General features: G+C 47.5%; 1 protein-coding gene across 5 annotated transcripts; it reads right to left on the reverse strand.

Annotated features, from left to right (window-relative positions):
• Positions 1–962: 962 nt before the first annotated feature.
• Positions 963–12,880, reverse strand: TRIM45 (tripartite motif containing 45). 5 transcript variants are annotated; one of them, XM_031967375.1, is made up of 7 exons: positions 12,801–12,880; positions 11,274–11,817; positions 7,927–8,660; positions 5,779–5,908; positions 4,426–4,540; positions 2,722–2,848; positions 963–1,256 (listed from the first exon to the last, which is right to left on the reverse strand). In XM_031967375.1, the coding sequence occupies exons 2-7, from the start codon at positions 11,789–11,791 to the stop codon at positions 1,102–1,104; spliced, it is 1,779 nt and encodes a 592-aa protein (XP_031823235.1). In that variant the 5' UTR covers positions 11,792–11,817; positions 12,801–12,880; the 3' UTR covers positions 963–1,101. The 5 variants fall into 5 exon arrangements, with proteins under 5 accessions (XP_031823235.1, XP_023359249.1, XP_031823234.1 ...); XM_023503481.2 differs by lacking the exon at positions 12,801–12,880 and adding an exon at positions 12,502–12,664; XM_031967374.1 differs by lacking the exon at positions 12,801–12,880 and adding an exon at positions 12,454–12,659.
• Positions 12,881–12,891: the final 11 nt, after the last annotated feature.

The following is a 12,891-nucleotide window of genomic DNA, read 5'->3' on the forward strand; positions in this document are numbered from 1 at the left end:
ACTGATGTCTAGTTTGTCTGTATATAATCCAGAAGGCATCCAAGATAGTGTACAAAATGCTAAATTAATGCTAAAGCATAATCAGTTTTCTTTCCATTGCAAAATAGAAAACTACCACAAGAACATAAAATAGTTAGCTAACTACCTCTTTAAGCTTATAGCCTGTATTAACCAAAATCAGATCTTACAGGTTTCGTGTAGAAGTGTGCCTATCTCTAAGCCTCATAACCTGAAATATCTGGCTATGGGAAGGAAAACTAGATTATAAAATATCTTTTTTTTTTTAATAATTATTATGTAGTAGCATAATACCCTTGTAGGTAAAGATAATGCTGTGGATTTACTACCATTATTAAGAAAATACCAAATCTTGACTTTTAGCCAGTAGGAGCAGCTAGGTGGCAGCACAATGGATAGAGTGGCAGGCCTGAAATCAAGAAAATTCCCCTTTGAAAGTTCAAATCTGGCCTCAGACCTTTATTAGCTGATGTGTGACCCTGGGAAAATCCCTTAGCCCTGTCCTCCCTCAGTTTCCTTGTCTGTAAAAATGAGCTAGAGAAGGAAATGGCAAAGCACTGCAGTACCTTTGCCAAGAAAACCCTAAATGGGGTCACAAAGAGCTGGACATAAATGACTGAACAACTCTAGCAGCCTGAAAGTCGTAGCTATTGAAAGCAAAGCTCTATTTGAGATGAGACAATATCCTTCCCCCCCATCATTATGATCTAGTAGCCTAGCCCCTTTGTAGACAAAGATCATGCTACTATTCCACCAGCAGCCAGAAACAAACCTTGGCTTTTAGCCGGCGCGGTCAGTGACATGTGGAGCCAGGAATCCGCGTGGTCTTTCCCTCACATCAGGGACGCTCGGTGGGACCACGGCAGGGAGAGCACCTAGTGCTGGGCTTCGTTTGGGTGCAGAGCAGTACCTCATCACCCCAGTAACATGCAGGGGCACTGATCTCGATGGTAAGATAAGGCGCATTTATTTTAGGGGTTTCTTCAGAATTAATCAGCAGCTCAGCCCAGCTTGGCCCCAAGGCCCAGGGACTTCCCAGTAACTAACGTTCCTGCAGATTCGGCCTTTGTATCATCGGAAAACTCAGAGAGCCACCGTCCGGACTAGGCTCCTGTGGGAACTGATCTCGTCTTCTACCTTCCAGGAGCATTCCGATTTCTCCTCCGTCCCACCACAGCACGACCAGTGACGGCGGCCTGGATGACCTTTGTGTCCGTGTCCGCAGCCTTGGTACCCCCCTGCCCGAGAGACCAAGAATTAGCCTGAGCGCTTAACAATTCCAACGGAACGAGGCTCACCAAGGGCAGGCACCCTGTCCGTATTTTGACCCACTTCTGCGTTCATGTTTTTCCCTGCCAGCCTGTGGGAGCCTTGAGGTCAGAGACTGTTTCCTTTTCGCTTTTTCCAGCACCTTAGCCTTGGACCTTGCCCAAAGTGACGCTTGCTTAATGAAAGCTCCTTAACTGGTCCACCCAGGTATGGTGGAGGGGAGACCAAGTATCAGCTTTCAGAAGGAAAATCCTGGAAAGCAAGTCTTAGCAGAGGTAGCTTTGGCCATGGCACAGCGTTAAATTGATTAACTACAGCCAATCGCTGGCTGAAGCACTTAAGAGATTAGTAGCACAGTGTTTAATCAACATTGTCATGTGATCTTCACCCACAGGTGAATATCTGTCAATAATCAGGGCAGCTAGTTGGTGTACCCGCAGGGGTCCTCAAACTAAGGCCTGCGGGCCAGATGCGACAGCTGAGAACCTTTATCCCCCTCACCCAGGGCTGTGAAGTTTATTTATTTAAAGGCCCACAAAACAAAGTTTTTGTTTTTACTATAGTCCAGCCCTCCAAGGATCTGAGGAACAGTGAACTGGCCCCCTAGAGCACCAGCTCTGAAGTCAGGAGGACCTGAGTTCAAATTTGATCTTAGACACTTAACGCTTCCTAGCTGTGTGACCTCTGAGCAAGTCACTTAACCCCAACTGCCTCAGCAAAAAAAAAAAAAAAAAAGTCAATAATCAATCTTATTAGCCAGAACAAAGTTGGTAGAGAAAGGTAATATATAGTTTGTTGGGAGGCAGACTTAAGTAACTTTCTCAGGCTCACACAGCTGCTAAGTGTGAGACTGGATGAGTGCCCAGTGAGGCTGCACCTCACTGCCCCCCATTAGTTATCATGAACCCTTATTTTTTTATCATGCTGTTTAATCGGCACTCAGCCAGGAGTGCAAAGCAGCTAGAAAAGGCACTGGGGAGAGGAGACCTCAGGGACTGTCTGGTCCAGCTCTCGTTTTTCGGAAGAATCTGAGATACAAGAAGAGTGACTTGTACAAGATCACACGGACAGTAAGCATCAGAAAGCAGAAGCGGCCCTTTTGCCCCTGTACCAAGCTGAAGGAAGCATGAAGGGAGTAACAGAGGAGCAAAAGTGGGGAGATGAGTGACCCCAGGAGGGGAGTGGGAGCTCTGCCGACTCCTCCCTGGTCTGCCTGTTGCCAAAGAAATCCCTGGCACTTTTCCCCACACGCCTCCCAAGGGCAGAACCACAAAGCCCTAACAGTGCTTTCTCCACATTTTGTGAGGCATTTGTGATTTACCGTGACACGGCTCAGCCCTATAGGGTCCACCCCAAGGTCAGGGGAGGCGGGACGTTCTCAAGCCCATAGCCTCCATGGGTGGGCACAGGTCCTGCCCCGCATGGGCCTCTCACCTGCCATGGTCCCCCCACAGGCACAGCGGGCACTCTTCTTGCCTCCACTGGAACAGAAGGAGCAGCAGTGGAAGACCCCCGGATGTGGGCGTCGCCTCCTCCTCACGTTCATTGTGTATGGTGAGCCCTACAAAATCATAGAGACCACAGAGCAGGGCACGGGCCCCGTGAGCAAATGTCCATTCCAGCCTAGGGGAAGAAACACCAAGTCGAGGACTGTCCCCAAGCTGGGTCAGGAGGAAAGGTCTGTCCCACCAAACATGGGCCTCTGTACCTGCGTGTGCTCCTGCAAAGGGGTCAAGACTTTGTTCCCCTTGCCCCCACAGACCCTCAGTGCACTCTGAAGTTATTGTAAAGCTCTGTGGCAGGCAGCTCAAGTCCAGAAATGCTCCCTGGGACTCACTCAAAGGCTTGTTTTGTAGTGCCTATGTGCTAATAAAATAATTCGTGACTAAAAGAATAATTCCCAATCATTTGGGGCAGCTAAGTGGCACAACAAATAGATCTGGGTAATTCTGGGCAGGTCACTAACCTTGTCTGCCTCAGTTTCCTTATCTGTAAAATGAGCTGGAGAAGGAAATGGCAAACCACCCCAGTATCTTTGCCAAGAAAACTTTAAATGGGCTCACACAGAACTAAAAACAACAAAATACAAATAATTTATTTTTAATGCTCCCACGTCTTTTGGGCTTTTCCATGCAGTCATCCTCATCACTATCTCCTGCTCTCAGATTTCCTTCCAGCTCTAAATCTGTGATCCTGGTGTATCCCACACTGTGGAAACATGCATGCTTTCGTGTTCACTAGTGGATCCAACACGACCTACTACTGGGTCCATTTGTGCAAGTCCCAGAAAGCCTACTACAGTAGAGTGTCATGACCCCACAAGACATGGGTGCCCTGTGACCGTGTCTGACCCCTCCGGTTCACTGCCTCTATCCCCTCCTAGCCTTTTAAGTTCCCACCTTTGTCCATGGGAGGTAGAGAAGCACTGTGGAGAGGAAGGCAGACAGAAACAGATGGAGGGCAGGCTCTCCACTTGGAAAATGATTATCAGTGACAGTTTCATTTCTGCATGAGCTACTCCAACCTCACAAGTGAATCCTATACCAAACTGCGAGTGTCCCCATGTGCTCCCTGCCCAAACGCTGCCAAATGCCCAGGAGGAAATGCAGGATCCCAATCACCTGTGCAGACGGCTTACTGCCACTTCAGATCTAAAATGTCACGGACACAAAAACTTCCTTTTCAATGTCTCAGGTCTGTTATAGATCATCTCTGGTCCGAAAAAAGGAAGGGGCCGCCACAGAAATACAAGGACAGAGTGGAGCGGGCACAGCCCTCCCTGAGCTCTTCCACTAAGGTCAGAAGGCCTCAAAGTTGGGAAGGGGACAGAGATTGCTGCTCTAATGGGCTAATTTGCGTGAAGATAGGTTGTTTTCCACCTTTGGGGGCATTCCAATGCACCGTATTCTGATAGAGAATGAACTAACTGAAGAAGAGACAGGGTGAGCATATGGACCTCGCCTGGTGCCCCCAAATACATCCTTTATTCAGCACCAAGTAATCCTGTTACATCCTGCTTCAAACATCTTTCTGCAAGGGAAGGATGGGCTCAGTTTCTGAGGGGAAAAGGACCATCCTCTGGGGGAGGGGGCTGTGGCAGTGATGGCGATCAGGACCACCAGTAGCCATCTCACTCACCTGGACATGCTGCTCTCTGACACAGACGCACACAGTATAGGGGCCGGGGTCCTCGGGGATAAAGGAAATCGCGTAAGTTCCATTGTTGTTATCCTGAACCATCGTCTTAAGAACACTAGATGGGGACAAGAGTTCAAGAAAGACTTGTTCACATATGTCTGAGTATCAGTTATAAGAATCAATGACACTTGGGGTCTCCAAAGGCCAAAGGCATCACTACTTAAGCCTTCTTTGTCAGGGAACCTAGGAAGCTCACCAGAGAGTTACTTCTTCCCGATTAATTCTACCCCTGAGCAAGTGCCACAAACCAGAGCTGACAAAGACTCCAGAGCTGCAAGAAGCTTCAGGGGTCACACTCTATATTCCAGCTTCTTAGACTGTGGTTCAGGACACCATATGGGGTCTCATAACTGAATGATTATTTATCAGTAAAGGTCTGATTCCTATATCTATTTTATATCCCTCTAGGTCTGGGGTCACATAAAAACGTCTTGGGGTAGCAAGGGATCTGCATGATATGGCATATCCTGGACCTGGGTTCAAGTCTCATCTCTAACTCCCAGAAACTCAATGACCTTATACACATTATTCTCCCTGTTTCTCCATTTTCTCATCTGTAAAAAAGAGGGGACTGGACTGGCCAGCCTCGGAGGTCTTGCCTCTCTTCCAGGTCAACTCCCCAATTATACAGCAGAGCAATTATACAGAGATGGTCCAGGAGATGAGTGACTTGCCTAGATCACATTGGATCAGAAGCAGGACTTGAAACCCAGGCCCACTGGGTCCACAGCAAGTATTCGCCAATATACAGTGTTGTTTCATGATATGACCTTCCTCAAAACAAGAGAAGAGGTGCTAATTATTTCTAAGATCTCTTTCATCTCCAAAATGGTTTCTAGGATTCCAATCCAAGATAATTTGATCCTATTCTTTCTATTAGAATTTTCTTTGTCTTTCCCTCTCCTGGCACCAAACACATGTACTCTGAATATTATTATGGAGCAAAACAAATACTGGGTTCTAAGGAAGTCACTGCTCATTGGTCCAGCACAGACATAACTTTTTATTTTTAAGTTTAGAGACATTTGGGTCTCAGAGAGGGCTCCGAGGAAGCAAACAGCCTCTGTTCACAGGAACCATTAACTGTAATAGATAAAGGATGATCTCCGGCTTTCATCCCCACACAGACAGCATTCTCTTGAAAGGGAAAACTGTAACCAATGGGAATCATCACTCTTAAATAGACTTCTCAAAGCACCCGGGAGAAGGCACTTAGATATCCTAATAGTGGGAGTCTGAAGTGTTCAGTTCTACGTGTGTATTACCCATGAGACTTAGCTGTCTGATACCAACCAGTCCTTCTTGTTTTTATGGATGACGCTCACTCGGATGTGCTCTCCTCCTCTGCCCATGGACTCCCCTAATATATCTCTGCAGAGCAGAGTAAAAGTGACTTTCTGCTTTTCCCAAGCTTTGTGGATGTCTGAAGAAGAAAGCATTAAGTAAATCATTACTGCAAAAGAACAAATTAAAAGGATGAAAATGCTCATATTCAACAGCATTTTACTCCACAGACTTTTAGAAGAAAAAAAAATTTACCTTTGCCTCAACCTCCCTTCTCAGCCAGAGACATCCTTCTGCATCTTGCTCCTGAGTGACTACCACAGCAAGCAGTGCACCCAAAGGGCAAGTCACCTGGCATGCGGCCTTACTGTTTATAGGCTATGTGCCCTGGAGGCCCACCCCCCCAAGCCTGGATCAGAGATTCCCACAGTGAGACTCCCCAGACATTCTCTAGAACATCTGGCCACACAGCAACCCTGGAGGAATCCTGAATCAAAGCCACATCCAGAGTCAGAAAATGGATCTTCAGGGCAGCCTTCCTGAGGCAGCTCCAATTCCAATCCAAAAATACCCTGAAGCCTAGAGGTCGTCTCAAGGCCCATCACTGTCGAGTGTGAAAGGATCAGAGCACTCAGCATTTGGATTTGGTCCTTGCTGACTTTTTATGGAATCATCAGTAAAATAGGAGAGCCCTTTACAAGAGATCACCTAAAGATTACTTAGTGTAGCACTGTTAAGAAAGGAAGAAACTGAAGCCCAGAAAAAATCAAATGGCCAGTACACCCCAAATTAAGGTGTTTCCCTTCCCTTCAGTAAGGGCTAAACTGTAATAGGAACAAAAGAATTAAGAAAAGGCTCATTGATATTTTGTCTCTCTACAAGTATTACCCCCTGCTAAGGTTTCAATTTCTGTTTGGTTGCTGCCTTCTGACTTCTTATCTTTATTCATTATTATTCTCATTTGGGATCTGTTTGGGATAGAGAGGAGATTTACACCAGGGGAAAAACAAAATGAACGTGGAATCAAAATTGTTACTGTGTAGAAAAGGAAGAAGGAAGATGTAGTTAGCATCTGAATTATATCTAAATCATAGAAATGAAGGGGAAGGGATGCTTCTAGAAGTTGCAGTCCTCCGAAGGAGCTGGGCATCCCATGTAACACAGGAAGCTTCAGTAGGCTGGGTCCTTCTTTGGGCTCCCCACAACAGCACAGTTCTCTGGCTCCTACCCTCTCCTGCTTGGGGTTCTGGATCATCAGAGAAAATACTGGAGGAATCTGGCCTGGGGTCCCCCTCACTGCTATTGCTGGCCTGCTAACCTGCCTTCTAGATAGAAGCTGACTGTGGCTACTCTACAGTGTGATGGCAAGCACAGGCTTTGAGACAGCCCCAAATGTTTCTAATATCCTATGGAAAAGATTTCACTAAAAAAGGATGATTCCGGAACATGCCTTAGTCATAAAATAGAAGCTTTTAAAGACCTTTAGACTGGATTTTGTTTCCCATTCTGCCCCTAACTAGCTGTGATCTAGGACAAATCAAGTCACCTCTCTTAGGTTTCAACTTCCTCATCTATAACTTGACAAGCCTCCTTCTAGCTCTAATATTCTCTAAATCTAAGAGCTCAGACCCAACTCTAGGACAGAACATGGGAAAAAGGAGTGTTATTCTAAAAGGGATTTCTCTAATCCCCTCTTTCAAAAGACAGTGACCTGCTGATGGCTGGTGTGCATAGGGAAGAACTCACAGGGCCCCTTTCTTTCTTGGATCCCTGCTCCCTTGGGAGCCTGCTCTAATGTATTACATGAGGAATTACGAGGCAAGGTGTGACTGCTAAGTCACTGCTCTCGCCTCCTCTGCCTCTCATTCCTATTCACTTTAGAGAAATTAGGCAGGGACTTTGAGTTGCTGGGCAAGTGCTACTTTTCTCATGGAAAAAAACTTAAACTTCATGAGAGGTCTATAAAATATCTCCCTCTGATTCCCATGGTAACTAGATAAGGAGGATGGAGGTGTCCAGTTTCTCATGGCATCCCTCTGTCTCAGTAAACTGACCAGAAGAGAAATGCTCTCAAGGAGCATGCGGGACCATAATCCATGGCACAGGAAGAGTCCATCCCCAAAGCATCTAGAGATGAACAAGAAATGCTCTCCTTACCTTCCCCTTGGAGAATGCACTGGGCAGGATCAACCCCTTTGGTGAGAATTGCTCCAAAAACTTCATAGCCACCGTACTGTCCCGCCTTCTCCTGTGGGGAGAAGCATATGCCATCATCTACCCCAGGGCCAATGCTGTAGTCAGCTTTCTTGAGCTTCTTCAACCGATTCACTACGACCTCCTTGGTGATTAGAATTTCCAGGTCGGAGCCATTGCTCAGCAAGTGTTCTGTGAACTCCACTCCTGTGCGCAGATCTGCTAGCAGCTGCTCCACCTGGAGCTTCTGAAGGTGCAGAGAATTCTCTTTCTGGATCCGGAGGTCTTCCAATTGTTTCAGCAACTGATCGCGATGTTCTCTGATAGCAGTGATGTAGCCATCGCAGAACTCCCGGATGTCAGCGGATAGGGCATCCATGCGGCAACGGAGGGCACTTCCCACCCCCTCAATCTGGGCCAGGGCTCTCTCTAAGGAGCCCACGTGGGGCTGGGTGCTGTGGAGGAGCTCCCGCATGGAGTTCCCGTGCTTGTGGATAATGTTGCCAATCAAGTCGTAGGTGTGCCCCCGATGTTCACCTAGCACACAGACCCCACACATCGGCTGGTCACACTGCTCGCAGAACAGGTTCAGCTCCTCAGCAGGGTGGATAGAACACATAATTTGCTTCCCAATCTGGCTGTATCCTTTCAGGTCCTTCATAGGCATGACAGAATGGGAAGAAGTTTTTTTTTGCCGCCTAGGTTAAACAGACACGGACAAGATTAAAGGAAGATTATGACTCAGCAAAAGGAGTGGTGGCCATGAAATGTAGGGGGCTAAGGTCCTAAGCTCACTTCTGCCATTTTGTTTTTGGATCAAATTACTTGATGTTTCTGATTCTGTGAAAAAATGAAATGTACTAATTGACTTGTGATCAGAGATAAATGTATAGGAATAACAAAAAAAAAATTCCAAGGTAGTTTATTAAATGAATACACAATGTGCCACAGAAATGATAATCATGGAATCTCAAAGATGAAAGGAACCTCAGAAGCCATCTAGCCTAATCAATACCTGATTAGAAGCCCTTTCTACAATATAGCTGTGACAATCAGTCATCCACCCTTTATTTGAAAACCTTCTCTAAAGAAAACCCATTATCTTCCAAATGGCCCATTCCATTCTTGGATAACTCTGTAGGAAAATTTTCCTTTCATTATGCTTAAATTTATCTGTTTGCAACTACTATGTTATGCCACAGTTCTCTTTAACTGTTCTGACTTGGTTTCCCTGAACTAGTTTCCTTTATCTCAAGTTTCCTTAACTTGTGTGTTCTGTCTCAATTCCTTAAAACTGTAAAAACCCCTTCTGGTCCATTAAGATTGGGAACCGTTTACTCTAAGGACTTCCCTGTCCTCAAGAATTTACAATATCCCTCTAAAATATTCCAAGATACCTCACTGACATCTTTATCTCTGGGTATTCAGACATCCTGTCTCTGGGCTTTTAGGATTTATGGTCTCCCCCATCCTGACAGAAGTCTTCCCGTGCTTCTTACCCCTTCTTTGTCTCTAGAGGGGTATTTAAGAGCTTGAGATACGCCCATTCAGGTGCTGGATTCTTTGAGATGACAGTCTCCTCCAGCCCTAGGACCAACATAGTTTCCTTAGTCCCAGTACATTTTTATCTCTATCTGACTGGATAATTTGAGACGAGAGTCCTGTCCAGTCAATTATACTCTCAAATTAATAAAATATTGAAAACTCTCTAATCTCTCCCCTGCCTCAGTTTCTCCGGCATTACAATTATAGATCAAAAATTGTAAAAACTATTGCCAACCAGTAAAGATTCTATAGCACAGCCATAAGTTCTAAACTTGGTCCACATCATCTCAGAATGCTAAAATTTAGGCGATTTCAGTTCTAGACCTGACTCCAAATCTCTGAGCAGCCAACAAAAAAAAATCCACCTCAAGGCATGAGAAGTAGTAAATCCCAAAAGGTCACAGTGAATCGTAAAGAGCTTTTTACCCTTCTCCCTATGTCTGAACAAAGTGAAACAAGAGCCTGCAGAACCGTTTGCCCTTTGGCAAACAGGAGAGGAACTCTCAAGTGACACTCTACATTAGGTGCTGGAAAATCTGTTAAATGACTCAGCAATGACCCTTCAAGGGAACTGAATTATGGAGTAGCTTGTGCTGAATAAGTCCAGATAAAATTCAAGTAAAAGGCTTTGGAAGGGCATTTTCTCCATGTAGCAGCTACCCCTCAAACCAGTCCACAGTCATTTCTGATTTCTAGTTGCTCCGAACTCAAGAGAGCTCTACTACTTACAAACACTTATAATGGACACCAGAAGAATACTAAATAGTCAATGCCACCTTTAACACAACCTGCCTTCTTTCAGGTTCCCCATAAGTTATTTTTAGTATCAGAAAAAAGTCCAGATCAGTAACCAATCCTAAATTAAAAACGAACAAACAAAAACCCCATAAAGTTTGTTCGGCATTTAGGAATCCATTTCAAGTAACATAACCTACTAGAAGAGGGATTGTAGGAAGAGTTACCCAGGAGGGACCTGCTGTCCACTATCTAAGGATCATCTCACAACTGCAGATTAAAAGCCAAGTGAAACTATTCCTCTGATGCCTCTCCTAAATATCATCGACAAGCAACAGTGAATAGCACCCAGTCAGGAAGACCTGAGTCTCAACTCTGGCTTCAGACACGGGCAAATCACCCCTATTTGCCTCAGTCTCCTCATCTGCAAAATGGGCTGGAGTAGGAAAAATCAAAACCACTATTCTTGCCAAGAAAACCTCAGCAGAGATATCTAGGAACTGGTTTGCCCACCAAATGCTAAGAGATCCAAAAACCAGACAGGGGGCTGCTGCCAGCACACACTGACCCCCCTCACAGGGCGACCTGACTGCCAATCTGGCCATGGGAAGGGTCAAGCCAAGCATTCTAATGACTGACCCTTTGGTTAATATAAGTGTTGAAATGTTCTCTCGGTTGTACTCTGAGCACTCTAGGAAGTTAGAAGCGGGTCTCCTACTTGCTACCTGTGTGATTTTAGTAAAGTCCTTTTTCGCTCTGCAATTTCAGTTTTCTCAATCTACAAAAAGACACATGTTGACGGGTTTTTTGTTTGTTTGTTTGTTTGTTTGTTTTTGTCTAGCACAGTGTCTTCTACGCAACTGGCGTTTAATAATCACTGAACTGAGTCCAGGCCCCTCTCCTAGGTCAGGCGAATGCACAAAAGAGGTGAGCGGCTACTGCAGCTGGGGAGGAAACCTTCCCCTCCAGAGCGAATGGCCTCGGGAGCGCTGTGTACCCGGGCCCGGATGAAGGGGACCCCCCTTCTTTACCTATGGGCCTGACTGCAGAACTGGCACAGATTCACCTTGCAGGTGAGACAGCGATTATCCACTTCCCGGTCGCTGCACAGATCACACACCACGCCCGGCGTGTCCTCCTGCAGGTTTTGTTGCAGCACCTCATTCACAGCCAGGTGGTCCATAGTCAGGGACTTCACGCCCCCTGGAGGCAGGTCAACCTCCGTATCACAGACTGGGCAGAGGATGCTGAGCTGTGACTCCTGCGGCGGCGCTGGCGGCGGCGGCGGCGGCGGCGGCTTATCCCAAGGCCTGGCTCCCTCCGGGGACGTTTCTAGGTCAGATGGTCGCAGGGCCAGGACGGAGAAGGGCTCCAGCTTTTCCAGGCAGGTCGTGCAGAACGTGTGCAAGCACGGCAAGATCCTGGGGACTTTAAAAAGCTCCATGCACATTGGACAGCGAGTCTTGCCTAGGCTTCCGAGGGAAACCGAGGGGCTGGAGAGCGGCATCCCAACCCCCTGGGGCTCTTGCTTCGCCTCCCTCGCTGACATTTTCCCAAGGTTTTTCCAGATCTTATCTAGGAGGAAGCAACAGGGGAGTGAGGGCCGTCCCGTCCGAGGGAGAAAGCCTGATCTCAGAGAGAGATCATTACACACGCGCGCACGCGCGTTCCGAGCCAGAAATCTTGTCTATACACACAAACACGCATAAACACACGCGCACGCGCACGCACGCGCGTTCCGAGCCAGAAATCTTGTCTATACACACAAACACGCATAAACACACGCGCACGCGCACGCACGCGCTTTCCGAGCCAGAACTGTCTATATACACACGCGCACGCGCACACACGCTTTCCGAGCCAGAAATCTGTCTATACACAAACACGCATAAACACACGCGCACGCGCACGCACGCGCTTTCCGAGCCAGAACTCTGTCTATATACGCACGCGCACGCACATGCACACGCACGCGCACACACACTTTCCGAGCCAGAAATGTCCATACACACAAACACGTATATACACACGCGCACGCGCACGTGCGCGCGCACGCTTTCCGAGCCAGAAATCTATCCATACATAGACACTCACGCGCACGCGCACGCACACACATAGGCGCCTTCCAAGTCAGACTCTCACAGTAGGACAGAAGGGGAAAGAGCCAGCAGCCCCCACACCTGCCGATGACGTCTCTTACGTGCAATTTACCAGTGTGGATATTGTTCCCCAAGCCCGTGCACTGTATTTAAATTCTACCTACAAAGTCGCTGCCCAATGCCGGACTCATGACTTCTCCGGCCCCACCCCGTTCCCCGTGCAGCTGATACATCCCGCTGCTCAAGGTGCCAGCCCCGGCGCGATCCTCCTCCACGCACGCGCCCTTCGCCCCCGAAGCATGTGCTACTCTCTAACCCCTTTTTCTTTCCTCTCCCACGCCATCCCCTGTCACGTGCCAATCTCCAGCGCACGCCCCGCCCCGCAGCCCAGAGCCCCGCCCCCTTCCCGCGGGCTCTTCAGGTTCCCTCCGCTACGTAATAAACTCGGGACGCTTATACCTCAGAGCTGAGTTCAGTCAGCCGCCTTTTCTCCTCCCTCAGCTGCCCCGCAAAGCGCAAGCCAACCCCCGGCCTCCTCACGCCGCAGCTG

The sequence above is a fragment of the Sarcophilus harrisii genome, chromosome 4, assembly GCF_902635505.1.
Source record: "Sarcophilus harrisii chromosome 4, mSarHar1.11, whole genome shotgun sequence".
Lineage (NCBI taxonomy): Eukaryota > Metazoa > Chordata > Mammalia > Dasyuromorphia > Dasyuridae > Sarcophilus > Sarcophilus harrisii.

Bases quoted from the DNA above. Each gene is read 5' to 3' on its own strand.
- TRIM45 (XM_023503481.2), bottom strand. From the start codon at position 12,574: ATGTATCAGCTGCACGGGGAACGGGGTGGGGCCGGAGAAGTCATGAGT. The intron at 11,818-12,501 runs GTAGAATTTAAA...GCTTCCTCCTAG, and splicing joins ATTGGGCAGCGACTTTGTAG to ATAAGATCTGGAAAAACCTT. The intron at 4,541-5,778 runs GTTGGTATCAGA...GTCCCCATCTAG, and splicing joins CATAAAAACAAGAAGGACTG to TGTTCTTAAGACGATGGTTC.